The sequence below is a fragment of the Neopelma chrysocephalum genome, unplaced genomic scaffold (genome assembly GCF_003984885.1).
Source record: "Neopelma chrysocephalum unplaced genomic scaffold, ASM398488v2 Primary Assembly neopelma1_23, whole genome shotgun sequence".
Lineage (NCBI taxonomy): Eukaryota > Metazoa > Chordata > Aves > Passeriformes > Pipridae > Neopelma > Neopelma chrysocephalum.
The window spans coordinates 32,076,990-32,092,747 of record NW_020897691.1 but is presented as its reverse complement, the minus strand read 5'-3'; the positions used below and the strand labels follow the sequence as shown (position 1 = coordinate 32,092,747).

General features: G+C 35.4%; 1 protein-coding gene across 1 annotated transcript in view; it reads left to right on the top strand.

Moving 5' to 3' along the window:
• Positions 1–15,758, top strand: part of RFX6 (regulatory factor X6) — a 34,706-nt gene that overhangs the window by 2,131 nt on the left and 16,817 nt on the right. The window contains exons 3-6 of the mRNA XM_027692648.1: positions 4–127; positions 1,373–1,434; positions 8,606–8,683; positions 11,691–11,718. Of these exons, the coding sequence (XP_027548449.1) occupies positions 4–127; positions 1,373–1,434; positions 8,606–8,683; positions 11,691–11,718 (292 nt within the window). The remainder of the gene's footprint in view (positions 1–3; positions 128–1,372; positions 1,435–8,605; positions 8,684–11,690; positions 11,719–15,758) is intronic.

Genomic DNA, 15,758 nt, shown 5'->3' with positions numbered 1-15,758 from the left:
CAGGCTGGAAGAAAACTACATTGTCTGCGAAGGAGTTTGTTTACCAAGATGCATCCTTTATGCACATTATTTGGACTTCTGCAGAAAAGAGAAGCTGGAACCTGCTTGTGCTGCAACTTTTGGGAAGGTAACAAGTAAATGCCTTCATAATTTGTTAGATTAATTGTTTGACAGAATCACAATTTAATACACTTATGTCAAAATTCCTCTGAAATTCACATGTTTTCTACTGCTAATGTACATGGAATCAGACTAACTACAACTACACTGTCTCAGTGGGGTTTCATAACATCACCTTTTGGAGACTGAAACTGAAATTACCTTTTATTTGTTGTTATTCTTTAAAAAAAAAAAGGCTTCCTCTCTGAGTGCCTTTTTTTTTTCCTTTTTGTTGATGACAGTGATAGGTTCTTTCCACAGAAACAAATTGGACATGGGAGACACATAATTACACTGAAGGCAATGTAAAGTGAGATGTGACACTAGAAGCAATACTAGAAGGGGAATAAAAATTAATAACACAAAGAGCTCCTGAATGAAAAATTGTTGATTCCACAATTTCTGTCCTTCCCTACAATTAATCCTGAAATAATTTAATGAAAGGGATATATAAACTCTCCAAATTAAATCCTGAGTATTTAGTGAAACAGGAAACCAAAAATGCTTCAAGGATCATCTTTTTTTAAAAACTACTGATCTAGTAATGGTTTATACATAGCAAATTGCATTAATTTAATTGAATGATAATAATGGATTTAAAATCCAGTTTATAAAATGTTCGCTTCCTATGTTTTCCTCTTGAATTGGATATATTGAGAAATTGTATGTCTAATTTTCATTACATGGTTTCAGTACAAATAAGAAAGACAATAGCTTTTCATTTAAACATTGTTTTGACAGTGATCTATTAGATGTATCTATTGGATCTACTTCTAGTACTGAATTAATTTCTCAGATCACACTTTTCAAATAAAAATCAATGTATTTCTAGTTGTTTCTCTTTGAAGACAGAATAGCTAGAGGGCAGAATTTTCCCTGGTTTTGTTTAGATTTCTGAAGCAAAAGATAAAGTTGCATTTTAGGAACTTGAACGAAACAGGATCGTGGTGAAGAAGCCTAGATTTTAAAACGTAAAACTGAAAACAGAAAGGGAGAAAAGGTGGCAAGACTGAAGATACACAGCAAGATGGATGAGCGTGGAAGAAATCCTGCAGTGTGAAACATGCTTAATCATTTATATTGTGCCATATATGTCACAAATATTTATTCATGAAAGACCTTAGATCATATATTTACACTACAATTTTTCTATGAGCAGATTGCTAAAAAAGTATACCAGTGTTAAAAATTAATACAGTTATTTTCTTTTTAGACCATTCGCCAGAAATTCCCTCTCCTTACCACAAGGCGGCTTGGAACAAGGGGCCATTCAAAGTAAGGCACAATTACCTGTGTATTCACTTATAGAACATATTTTAGGAATGACATGTATTTCCATGTCTCTTTAATAAATATTAATTGGCGTAAATACTAATTATTCAGATGATACACTGCAAGTGATAAATTTCATGTACATTAAACTGACACTTAAATTCAAACTCGAGAGTTTGAATTTAAAAACATTGCTGCAGGCATAATTTCTAAAATTAAACTAAGTTTCTAAATTTTGTTATCGTATTTATAGATCCTTGCATTTGTTGAAAATATATGTCAAAATGTTAGATATAAAAAGCATTATATAATACATATATCTTTTTTACAGTTGCTTGTCTTTCTATAAATAGATTTTGTTTCCATTTTGCAAGCATAAAAACTTCCATTGTGTTCTGTATGTAACAATATGGATTCACTTAAATACACTACAAAAAATGTTGTTTTAAATTGAGAAGAAGGTATATGTCTGCTCTTTGTTGTGGGTATCTTACAAAACTCTAAAAAGCACACAACCTATAATGCAGTCATTTCATAAATCCAATTCATTTGTATATTTGATTTGTGGAACATTAGGTTGTAGGAATAGATCATAGATGAACCTATATCACCTATGGTGAAATGTTTATTAGTTCTGGTTCTGGCACTATGCTTTTGTCCATAATAATGTTAGTGTAAAACTGTTGTGAACTGTGGCAACAAACATATTCCCTCACATCCATTTTGCAAATGAATAAGATAGAAAACCAGAATAAAAGCAGTAACAGAGGAAACTCAGACATTGTATGTTTGGGAAAACTCTTAATTTTGAACTACTTAGCCTTGAAAGACAAAGTTACTCAGGTCTTTCAGTAGTTTATAAGCAAAACTCAAAGCAAACAGAGACTGAAAAGAAAAAAACCTTACAAGACTGGTTTTCCTAAGTGCTTGCAATATACTAGAAATGTCTGAAAGAAACATTTTTTACTTTCGTAATTCTTGGGGGTTGTTACATGTTATACTTGATTTTCTTCTGCCTTAGAAATATAAGAAATAGCTACTTGATTCCACCTTAGTTTTGCTGAAGAATGCATGTGAGATGTCATTTGTGGATTTTAGGTTTTGTTGCAGAAAAAAAGGAAAGTGGGGAAGAATATAAATTCCAAATTTTTACCAAGACATTCTATTTCTTGAGTATGCCTCAAGTATTTATTTTAAACAACCATTAATGAAAGTAAAATCCAAAGGAAATAAAGCTTGTATAGAACATTATTATTTTCTTTTCTTTTTTTTTTTTTTTTTTTTTTCCCTTTTTTTTTTTTTTGACAGAGGACGGTTCTTGTATAGTTTCTATCACAGAGTTACAAATTTGTAATCCATTGATCTTTTTTAGGAGATGGTACACAGTCTGCATTGTATAGAGGGAAACTGGAACTAAAGTTAATTTCTCTTTTTGTAGATGACCTATAGGTGCTGAATAGAGGGGTTTTCAGGAGAGCAACTATTAGAAAGGTTATTTATTGGGGAAAAGAGGGATTTTATGTATTGTCTGCTGTGGTGAACTTAAGCTACGGATGCAGGCATAAGATGATGTAAACAGAGCTTTACAGAAGACATTTGCTGCTAATCTGTACAGGACTATTTGATAACCTACTAATTCATCAATGTCTTGGTGAATTCTTACTCAGGTTCATAATCCAACACATTTGGAGAACAACTTATAAACTACAATGAATGAGATAATACAGGAAAAAGTCTCCCACATTCTCATTATATATTTGTTCCGACATATCTAAAGGATTGATAAATAAGATCTAATCAGTAGCTAAACTTCCAAAACGTATCATGTGTCTGCATAATTTAAGCACAGTAATTCAACTTATATTAAGCAAATGAGTGTGTTTCAAAGGAGTACCTAGCTACAAAAATTGTTTTGGGACATGTGTCACTATATTCCACTTTTCTCTAAGACATTTAAAAATGTTAGTATAGATATAACTCATGCTGAACATTTCTTCGGCAGATTCCGTATCCCTACTTACCTTGTTGGTGTTATGTGCCAGATCATATGGATTAACTGTTCTTGAACAATTTCCTCAAAGGGGTGAGGCATCTGCTGGTTTTGTTTGAACATCTGGCACTTGTTTCTCCTTATTTTTTTTCATCAGAGTTTTCGTCAGAGACTTTTCCTCTACAATTCTCATTTCCACTAAGATACATTTACATTGATCTTGCTGTGTTAAAAAGATCCTCACAAAAGGCATAAATGACAATATCTCCAGTTCAGAAACTGAATACAGCAGCAAGTAGTCATAGAGAAGTGGCAGTATAAATCATAGAATCATAGAGGCATAGAATAGTAGAATGGTTTGGGTTGGAAGGGACCTTGAAGACCAGATAGTTTCAACCCACTGCCACAGGCAGGGACACCTTCCACTACACCAGGTTGCTCAAAGCCCCATCCAAACTGGCTTTGAACACTTCCGGGGATGGGGCATCCGCAGCTGCTCTGAGCAACCTGTGCCAGTGCTTCACCACCCTCACAGTAAAGAATTTCTTCCTAATGTCTAATCTAAACCTACCCTCTATCAGTTCAATGATCTCCGACTATCTATTTTTCTACGTCTGGTGTTGTGGACCATATTCCCCTCAGAACCACAGACTTACTGAGGAGCAAATTAATTTCTAATTTCACCAGGTAGCAGTTTGTCACACAAATATCATTTACAGAAGTATTTCCATTAAATTGATAAGCAAGTTAAAGGACTGATCATCAGTTTTGGGAAATTGCTAGTCACCCTGGTTTTATGTCACACGGACTCTAAATGTTATAAGCTTTTTCTGGGTTACTGAGACTGAGACTGGTAAGTGAGTTCTTACTAGCAGTTAAATCATATTTTTTAAAGCATGGTAGTATAGTGACATTGTATTATTTCTATTGTTGCTATCATTATTACCATATAATACTAGTAGGAGCAGTATTAGTACTAACTATTCCTAACAGTGATGTTTTATTTGGCGGTATTGCCTAGGAACTCTGATCATTGTCCAGGACTCTACTGAGTCAGATGCTGCAAAAGCATGAAAGGAAAGAGACAATTCTCCTCCAATGGAATCATTGTTCTTATATTGCAAAGAAAAGTTAATTCCCCAGGAAAAAGGTACCTTACTGGACATTGCATGCATACACAGTAACGTATTGATAGAACCTGGCTGTGACCAGGAGAAAGCAAAGAAAATCAGTTCCCTTTTCCATCATCTTGAAAGTGACAGAAATTGTTTTTCTCCCATACTGAAACAAGGCCAAGCTCTCTCTAATATTCTCATGAGCATGAATTGGATTTGAGAAAGAGCTCCTGCTCTAATGTGTGGAATCCAGTTGCATGTGATTTTAAGGTGTGAGATACACAATTTTTAGCTCCTCCTGTGATCCCAAGCAGCACTTGTCATCTCCAGTACTGGAGAAAGGACAGACTTAAAACTGGGTCTAATGATTCCTAGAATTCAAGTCAGAGCCTCTTTTCCTCTGTATTTGTATCCAACAACCCACTTAGTGTCAATACTAAAACACTCATTTAAATATTCGGCCAAGAAGTACAACTCATTGGACACAATTTTGTTAACAAAGTTCATTCATCTCTCATGCCTATGCCAATCACTCTATACTGCTCAACATAAAGGAAATTTTCTATATTCCTACTCAGTGAAAGAAGGCCCAGCACCATAAATACTGCAAACTGCTCTCTTAGATGAGTATTTCATGAATAACAGTTCTCTGTGCAGCAGGTCCTGAACCCACTTTTTTGCATAGGTAATGTTGAATATACTGTGATAACTGATAGAATTCAGTTATAACCTTCATGGTACATGAATTACAAGCAGCTGTTTGGGAAAATGTACAAACTGCTCAATCCATAAACACAGAAGACTGTTTGACCTCAAGTTACAATTTAATTTCTTTGTAGACTTTGATCAATGATGAATCTTAGCTTTTATCCATCGTGTCTGAAAACTATTATCTTATTTATTAGGAGTGATTTAGTGGGTTAATAAAACTGATATGGCAGCTGGCCCTGTGATAACAAGTTATTGCAAGTCGCTGAACAGCTTAAGCCTATCATTTCCTTATCAGCTATCATTTGTGTCAGTGTATGCTAAAATCAGGACTACAAGTAGCATAGGAACATATGTTACAACAAACCACTGAAATTAAAAGAGAAAAGCAGTTAACTTCTTTTATAAAATATTTTTTTCAAAAATTGAAAGTAAGTTCCTTATGGTGACTGGTTAAATTTTATTAATTATACGATAGAAATATAAATAATAAAATACAGATAAACTGTACATACACATAAAAATATGCTCGTAAAGAGACAGAAGGCATTTGAAGATGTAGGTTAAAGATATTATCAGTGTGTCTGGGTTTGGTATACTATCCTCAATAGGGAGCCCAACCTATTCAATTAATGACTTTGGCTTGTAAGATAATAATCTTCATACCCTATTACTTTATGAAGTATGCCAGACAGAGAGTGAACAGTAAGATTATATTATTTTTAATTGTTTCTGTGTCATGACCAGAAAACTGTATTTTGTAGTACTAAAAATTCAGCTATAGAAATCGCTGAAGAAAGTCAGAATGACAACTGTTGTGCCTTTAATACACATAGAATATGTACGGAAAATATCTATACATAACAAAATGTTTAAATGATAAATTTTGATATTTTAGGGCAGTCCAGCAGGAATAAGTATGTTGCCTACCACTGGAAACCTGAGAATCTAAATCACACAATAGTTCCTGTTTCTAATCCAAATATATTAATATTGAATTAGATGTTGAATAATCTAGATATTGAATCCTAACTTTGTAAGAAAGTAATGATTTTCCTTGCCTCTGGACCGCTCCAACTTTAGCAGGAGGAAATGTTAAATTTGTGGTGAAAGTGTAAAGTTTTATTTTTAGAATTTAAAAAATGGCATGTGATTAAAACTGGGAGATTTAAGCTACTGGAAGGAGATATAGGCAACTGCTTGCTTACACTGCCAATGAAAAATGTACAGATAACATTGTTAAAGAAGTGGTCACAGCTCTATTTTTTTTCATCCTGTTCAATGGACAACCTTTGCAATGTAAAGACTAAGTAAATGCTGTTGTTCCAAAGAACCCATACATGTATATTTTCAATACCTCTTGTGTCACATCTAAAATTAGTTAATTTTCATGAAAGAAGAAAAAATGCATTTGTGTCAGAACTCTGTCAAATATTAGGAATTTCCATATCCAGGTCTTTAGCCCAAGTCTATAAGTTTAATACTCCTAAACCAAAAATGATGGATGAAAATCTTCAGGACTTTAGCTCACAACATAGGTGACACAACATGTGAGCCAGAGGATAGCCATATAGTACTGTAACATTTAATGAAAGGTTCCACTGGCATCCTAAACCACACTGAGGGGTCATTTTGCTTTGATCAGCCTGACTTTAACAGAGAAAAAGAGAACTGTTGTGAGTAGATGGTCCTATGTCTGAGTTTTTATGTTAACAGGTATTTAAAAATAGTCAGTTCATCACATCATCATCCCTCAGAAAAAGTACTTACAGGGCAACAAAACTAAAAGTGAAGAAAGAGGGGAGAAACTTTTGGCTTTCCTAGGGATTGACAGGTGCCACAGTGATATAGCAGTGTTATGTAGACTCATCAGTTTCAGGAAAACACTAAAAGTGATGATGTTTAACAACAGCCACTTTTCATCATGTTTTTGGCTGTAAAATCCCGAACTCACACAACAGACTGTCCAGAAACAGAATATTTCAGCTGAGATTTTCAAAGCTATCTAGGCTAGGCAAATATATCATCCTAATGAATATTTTCTTAGATATAATTTACATCTAATGCCTTTAATCAGATTTGTAAATGTAAAGCACTTGAGGATTTTGTTCTTACCTGTGATAGTCCCATGCAAGAACAAACAAAATACTGTGATTTTTTTTTAATGGGCATCACCAGGAACAGCAGAAATGAGATAAACACTTTTGTTAATGTGCTCTACGAACTATTTGCTGGGTCTTTGTGTCTTAAGAATGCATTTCTTCAAGCTTTTCAGAAGTTTCAGCGAAATCAGTGCAATGTGTTGCAGTGTACCTCTGAGTTAATTTTGATTTACACACAATGTACTCGAATTGCAAGTGTTACTTTGAAGTAGCTCGGTTAAACCAGCTGCTGTAGCATTTTCAAGCTAATTTTAGTAAAAAACAATTGAACCTGAGTATACTATCCATAACATTCTTAGACAAATTTCATTTAACACAATCAGTTTTTAAATCTACTGAATGGAATTTATAAGACAGGGGCTATCACCTTTGATAGATGAACTCAAGCAAACTTTGCTATGACCAGTAAGGAAAGAGCTGCCCCCAACTTGCTCCCCTGCCCTTCTCCAGAAGGTCACTTATTTTGTAGCAGAGTCAGTGGAAAGCAGTAAGTATGCACTGCACAGCCAGTTTTCTCAGCACCAACACCCCCTCTTTAGCACCTTTGCTGTCTTCAATTAAGGTGTTGGGCATAGCACTGCAAAGCCTGAGCAATAGGCATGTTTCCTTCTTCAAGCTCTATTTGGGAGCAGTAATCTCCAGGAGAGCAGCAAGGGTGCTGGATAAGAACTGCTTAAATGGCTAAATAATTCAGATTTAGTCAGCCTACAACGTGACAGAAGAGTGAATGAATGACATGTTAGCATTTTTAGTCTAGGAGGCTGAACACTAAGTTTTAAGGTGCACCGACAAGCTATTTTCAACAGAGAAGTACTCTGAGAGACTGTCTAAATAAAACAGTGGTAAGACGGATAAAATAAACCTGGTAGATCAAACCCAGCACCCTTTCAACAAATGAAGGCAAATGAAACAGAATGCATATTAGAGAAAAGAGATGTAACATGTTTCTCTATTTTCTGTTCCAGCTACATCTTTGTAAGAGAGAAAGTATTTTAAATTTAAAGAAAACCCTATCCTTGAATTTTTGATAAAATCATGACAATACTGTTTTCTATGAGACCAGACTGTATTCCATGTCAGTGGAAGGAATTGTTAGACGCTGTTTAGAAAAGTTTTCATAAAGCATTTAAAATCAATTAGACCACTTGCTTTACTTGACGTGTCACTCATAAACACTCCTCTTTTTTTTTTCTCCACAGGTACCACTATTATGGAATTGGCATTAAAGAAAGCAGCGCATACTACCATTCTGTGTATTCTGGAAAAGGCTTAACCAGGTACAATAACAGAACTTCTGAGACTTAGTCAGTGAAGGTTTAACTTTAACCTTCCCTTAGAAGGTACTTGTAGGACTCTACTTTTTGTTTCTACCAGAACTAGTATTGCTGCTTATCTCAGTGTTTGTTTTAAGATGTTGTTTTAGATATTTTGCTAGTGTCTTCCAATCTGACCCCACCACAGTCAGTGTAGAGCTGCATCAACTTATGACAGAAGAGCATTTGTTCAAGTTTGTATGAGGCAGAAAAATCCCATTTCCAGGGCACTTGTCTCATTTTGTTTGCTTGTGTGTCACCCTGTGAGTTCTTTCCCCAGGACAGCTTTCCATTATGAACCGTCTAGAGAATGGTGTGAAGCTGGCACCTGTGGGGCAGGAGGGAGGGGTCTGTATAGATTAATATTTACAGGTCCTTTGACTGGCTAATATCAGTTTAAACCTAACCCAGGAAGCTCTAATTATATTTATTTAAGGGACAGCTAGTAGGATCAATACTTTACGATAGCTGCCTGTTGGTTTGCCAAAGATTAATAGTTCGTAAAACAAATGTCTCTGTTCACATATGGCTTGAATGATGGCTTTCATTGTCTATGGCAGTATACCTGTATAAGTGGGACTCTAAGAAAGGAAAGGAATAAATGAGTTTATAATCACACAGAGAAAATTCAGCTGGTGGCAGATTTAGGTTATATTCAAAGAGACCTTTTCCAAACAATAAGACAATTGTAAAAATTGAGGGTAATGTTTCCAATGATGCTTAAAAGGAGGGCTCTCTCCACTTCAGGACTTAGGGTGTAATAGATTGAAATATGCTATTTCCTTATCCAGTATTTATCCAGAGCTGCGGAGGTGTTGCTGGTACACAGTGTATTACTCTTTCATAATACAGAATTATTTCAAATGAACTGTTTATCTAATTGACTAAAAGACAGTTAATTTCATTCAAGGGAATATAATAACTCTTATTCCTCAGCTTTATGTCAGGCAGTGCCTGTTCATGTAAAGCTCTGTCTTTCCACAATCTAGCAGCAATGAATGCAAAGAAAGTCGAGGTCGTGCAAAATTCCCCACGGCTGGATTTCTGACAGCATACACGCACATAAAGATGGCATAGATACTCTCCAAGATTTTCAAGAATACTCACGAGATTCAGTACTTAGGAACATTTTCTTTGCATTAGGACCTGTGCTGCCCTGTATGAGATGTTGAATTTTCAGGTTCCAGCAGTCTAATTTCCTCCCTAGCTGATTTAGAACAGAAGTTCAAATGCTCGTTTTGTACCATCTGGACCACCACTGTGGTTGGATTTTTCTGTGTGAACAGAATAAGGCAGTACCCTGGGGTTAAGAACAAGCTTCTGGATAGGGAAAGATTCATAATTGAATCTCCCAGTTGCTGGCTGCTACATATAGTGATCCATAAAATCTGTCCTTTGTCTGATATCGCTTCTAGGTGAGCTATAAAAATGGTTCCTGGATCAAGCTTGGGGAGAAAATAGGCAGGAAAAATATATGGGTTGATAATGATGTCAGATTACATCATGCCCATGCACAAATATAGACATATGGAGGCCTTTACCACAAAGTTTGCATGTCAGCTGGCAGCTTGACCAGAGATTAGATGGGACAATGGGCTTCAGTTTAGTTGCCTAAATATAGGCCTCTACACTGCAATTTCAAACTTAATTGGCATTCATGAATTAATATTTAGGTAACTGAGCTGAGTACAATAGTCCTTAAATGCAAGGTTGCAGATGCCTGAATCTTTAAATTGTAAATTTGATCCTGATTCTTTTAAATATCAAGCCTTGCACTGTGAAAGGAGCACACCTAACACCAAAAATGGTTTGTATCCACAGCACTGTGTGAAGGGTAGCTTTAGCTAGCAATTAAGGCTCTGGAAGAGCACTGCTAGCAGGCGCTGCCTCACATTTTTGCTGTACATTCTGTGTACATTTTGCTGAACATGCAGAAATCCAGAGCCCATAACAAATATATCTAGCTAGGAAGTTAATTAGATCTATGTTGTAATCAGCTGAGTAATGCCTTCATTTATACTTACCTATTAACAGGCAAGGGAATGCTGTAGGTAACATATGCTGGATCATCATGTGGTGGGAAGTGTTAGGCACCTGTGTTTGGCCTGGGCAGGAGGAATTCCACAACTACTTGGCCTCTGGTTTTCTGTACTGCCAGCAGAGCATCTCAACAGCAGGAAACCACAATATTGCCCCTAATAATTATAAGACTCCACGTTGCCCACAGTATCTTATCAGTTGGCAGCTAGTGGTACAGGAGATAAAAATGGTCAAACAACATTTATCATTATACTGATCCATTAGAATTGCTATTATTACACATTCTCTCTACTTTAGTAGTTATAATTTAAAACATGTGCTTTCTGATTTCTGCACGGAAGGGTAGTTTGGTATTCTAATGACTTCACTGAGAATCTCTATATAGGACATTCACTATACTGCAACATATTTTTGCCCGTTAACAAATCTTTGATCTCAGAAATGAATTTTATCAAAATAGTACTGTGGTGAAAAAGAATAGGAAATCACCATGATTTTCTAATTTTCCCAAGAACTGTAAGTTCTATGTATACTTTTTCTGCTCTGAATTTACTTAGCTCTATCAAAAACTGTATTTATTTCCTCATAAAAACCTTATGGACTTGCATCTATGCTATCCTTTTGCTGTTGGTGAAGTTGCAAAGATCCAAACAAAAAGCTGAAACTGGTTTTTATACTTTACTGTTTAGTCAATGGTCTGAAGCTTCATGTTTTATAAGACATCAGTAGGTTTCCAGTATCCTCAGGCATTTGCAAATCAGTGGAAGAAATTAAGGAAAAAAACCATGACTCTTACTAGAGTTACATTTGGAAAAATGTGATAATTTTTCTAACAGATCTATTATTTATATATATATACACCTATATGCACCTCATCTCTACAAATGTACTGCTTAGGAAAAAAAATAACCAAATGTGTTTATTTTCAAAGGTTTTCTGGAAGCAAGCTAAAAAATGAGGTAAGTACTGTAGCCTGTTTCCTTTTACTTTTGTTGTAATCCAAATATGAAGTGACCTCTGATTTTCTTCACATTCATTTCTTTGAAAATTGCAATAGTATTTTTCATTACATATTAGACTGCATAATCTTTTTTGATGATGCTGAGTATTTGTTCCTCTAAATATTCAAAGAAAAATAAGATTGGAAGACAGCTTCTAGGATTCCCATTGCAATCCAATTCCTCATAAACATAGACGTTCATAATAGAACATTTTAAGTAAAGGATCAAGTTCTTACTTAATTTTTTGTATATATTACCTTTGCAGGAGGACTTTTTCAGAATCTCATTTGTCTGACTGGAAGCCAAATAGAAAGCTTTTTTTTAATAAACTGAAATTTTTGCCTTCTGGTCAGGATTGTCTTTCTCTATTTTTTGCTCTTCATGACATTGTGTTGTGATATGTCTTTTTGCTGCTTTTGCTTGTTGGATGGAACAAACATCAGCTTTTAGTAATTTCTGATCAGCCTTACGGCCTTTCACCATACTTGTTCTGATTTGAGTATCTTTGGAGTAAAAAAAAACATAAAGCCTTGTAAATGGCATATTTGCAATTTCTGTTGGAAATATCCCTTCTACTGACCCCTAGAACAGGATCTGGTTTTGTTGGTTTTTGTTCTCCCAAAGTAGTCTACATTTTCACAACTCTATACTCTGGTATAGTCATTGTCATTACCATCATATTTATACTAGAAGATTATGTATTGTACAATAAGGGTTAAGAGTTGATCCTAGTATTTTTCTTTGACTCTGAGGTCAGCTGGCATGGAATATCCTGCATCCATATTATTAAACTCCTGAACCTGCAAAAGAACATAGGCACATCTCAGCCACATTGCCACAGAGAAACATCCCTAACATGCAGTACCTGTTGAAGTATGACCAGAAAGTGTTTGGGATACCGCTAATTGGCATGGGCCGAAAGAATGCCAGAGGCCATTCTGAATAATACTGTTCCAGTATTGCCTGGGAATGTTTCCTGACACCATTTAATTTACTAGACTAGATACACCTGTGATCAACTGATACACAGCAAGCCTTTCACCTTTTTCATTTCCAGATAAGCAACTCCTAGCTAATAGCAGACATTCTTATTGGTCCCTGAGAGTGTAGTTTTGCTCTACTGATTTTCATTCCCTTTATTACAATTATCTCAAAGCCATCCAGATCTTTCTACATGACCTCTTGATCTTCCTCTGTTGATGATTTCATTAGCTCGTGTCAACCAATTTAATCTATGAAATGTTCAGTGAGATCAGCCCCAAGTTTGAACTTTGAGAATCTTCCCTTCAATCCCTTTTCAACCCAGTAGTTTCCCTGTCAACACAACTTGTTAGCCTTTCAGCTGGAGTCATCATTTTTACATTCTTTTACTAATCCCCACTCTCACCAGCATAAGTAATCATTTCCCATGGTGACACCACATCAAGTATTTTAGTGAGGTTCAGATAGATTAGATTTGCTGCAATTTCCCTGTTCAGATAATCAGCTATCTTATCAAATACAGATACTGCTATGCCATGGGATATTCCCAACAAATTCATGAGCACTGCTGCAGCATTCATTTGTTCAGTTTTGGGATGGAATATATCTAGTTCCCTTGGCATAAATGAATGCATATTTACTTCCATCTCTGATGTGGCATTCCCAGTTTGCCTTGTAATTCAAAGTCCCACAAATCTATCCTGTTTCTACCCCAAAGTTCCCTTGTCCTCCCAGAAAAAATGTTCAGAGATGACGTGGTAAGGATATGTGAGAAAAGGCACATCAGTATGAGTTTTTGATTGTCTACCTCTGTGTTGTCTGAAATTATTCAGACAGTTCTTAAAAGAAACAAGTCTTTCATAGTCAAAATTGAACTGCAATAATTTCAGCCTATGGAAAATCTGGCATCATACTTTCCATTAATATGAACAGGTGATAGATATATCCTTACTCATTTGCTTGAAAGTACATGCAATCAGGTATTCCAGAAAGATTTACAATGATTGCATAAGGTCTAATTCCCAGTAGGAACATAAAGACATTGAAAAGATGTTGAAGCACTGATTGTCTAAATATAATGAGTAAATGGCATTTGAATGAATACTTATTGAGTACCAGGGACACTGTTTACTTCTGGTATGTTTTATCGCATTTTCTAGTATTCTCTCTGTAGGGGGAGATATCAGCAAATTCTTTTATCTAAACCAGTTAGTGCACCATTAGAGTCTGTATGGTTAATTAGGCAGATAATATTACTGTCATTATCTTAATGTTAAATGGCCTTTAGAAACAGATGGCCTTAAATTGAAAGGGCAAGTGGCAGCAGGTTAAAATATTAAGCCTAGAACTGAGGCACAGTCATATATAAGTCCATTAGCAAGGTAAAAAACATTGCATACTATCTTCTCTTAAACCTCCCACCACAATCACTACTTCTTTTAAATAAGCAAATCCCTTTTAATCAGAGCTTTTAATATATTTCATGGGTAATTGCATAATAAAAGCACTAAGACTACTCCTGTTAAAAAAGAAACCCCAAAAGAACCTCCTTACGCTGATAGGCAATTATAACACTGCAAAAGTATTGACACAGAGAACTACTAAGGTTTCTAAATTTCTACAATTTCTTTGACTTAGAGCTTTATATGTGTTCGAATAGTAGATAGCATAGGCAAAATTCATTTACATAGTGTATGCTTTTGTTTCTTGCTGTCTGTTTTGGCAGACAAATCTCCCTCTAAAAACAGGGCTATATGTATGTTGAATAAGTCAGTTACAGCTATAGTTTTCTGAATTCAGTATTTGAGAGAATTTCACTTGAAAATGGCCTCCAATTAATGAGTCAACATTTATATAGTCCCCTTGGCAGACTTTTACACTTTATGTTGCACTCTGTAACTACTATTCCCACTTTAGAAAAATCTGACAGTACGCCAAGGGGTAGAAAACGGTCACTTCAAGTTCCATTCAAATGCCTGTTGCATGATCATAAATTTCCTCCATTAGGACGAAGGGAATCTAAGCAGAAGTAATGGATTTACCACAGGAATATGCAGAAGGCTAGCTTGTGGCTCTGTACACTGACTTGATGTAAGGACTGGTTAGGCTAAAATGGAACAAAGGGTTTCAGCCAAATAGTCTTCTTCAAATTTGAATGCAATCCTATGAGAATAAGTACAGTTCAGTCAGTAAGGACAGAATCATAATACAGAGTGTATTGCTTCCTTTGAGGATGAGGGTTTCACCTTAATTATAGCATTTAGGTGCTTAATAGGTCTAATAAGGTGTGCATTATAAGTATAAACATAATTACCCTATATTACTACAGGATGTACTCAAGATCTGTTCTCAGTCTGTAAGTAGAACAAGATATGTCTACAATATTTTAGATATCACAAGCTAAGGAGACTTAATATGTGAAATCTAAGAACAGAAAGAAACTCTCAGATCAGCAGAATTTAGCATAATTCAGGAGGAATTTATCTTGTGTCTGAGTCAACATTGACCATGTCCCAACAAAGTGGAAAACACTAAATGGGAATATCTTACTGAGAATGGGAATATTATTCCTGCGATGTAAAACTGGGACTTCATGTCAAGTCTGCCACAATCACAGAAAGCTATATAAGAAATTCACGGTACAGAAGTATCCACAGATCATATATACCGTCACATCCATAACACCATAAACTATTACCAAACTTTATGATAAACTAAAATAACAGTTTGCATAGTAAAAGAGCTGAAATCATGATTGCTCTGCTATCAGAGCAGGAAGAGAGCAGGGGAGAACAGTAATATCTCCGCTACTCTAGATCATTGCACTAGAAAGACACATATTAAATAAAACTTAGGGTCTCCTCGAATCACAGGATCACAGTCCACACTGTAGAGAAGAGTAACATTTTACTTTAGCTTTTAAACATAGATTAAATTCAAAGCTTGTAGAATTCCATGAAGTAATGTGTCTCAAATGCTACTTCACTCTGAAAACTGTGTTGGGTGGAGTTTAAATC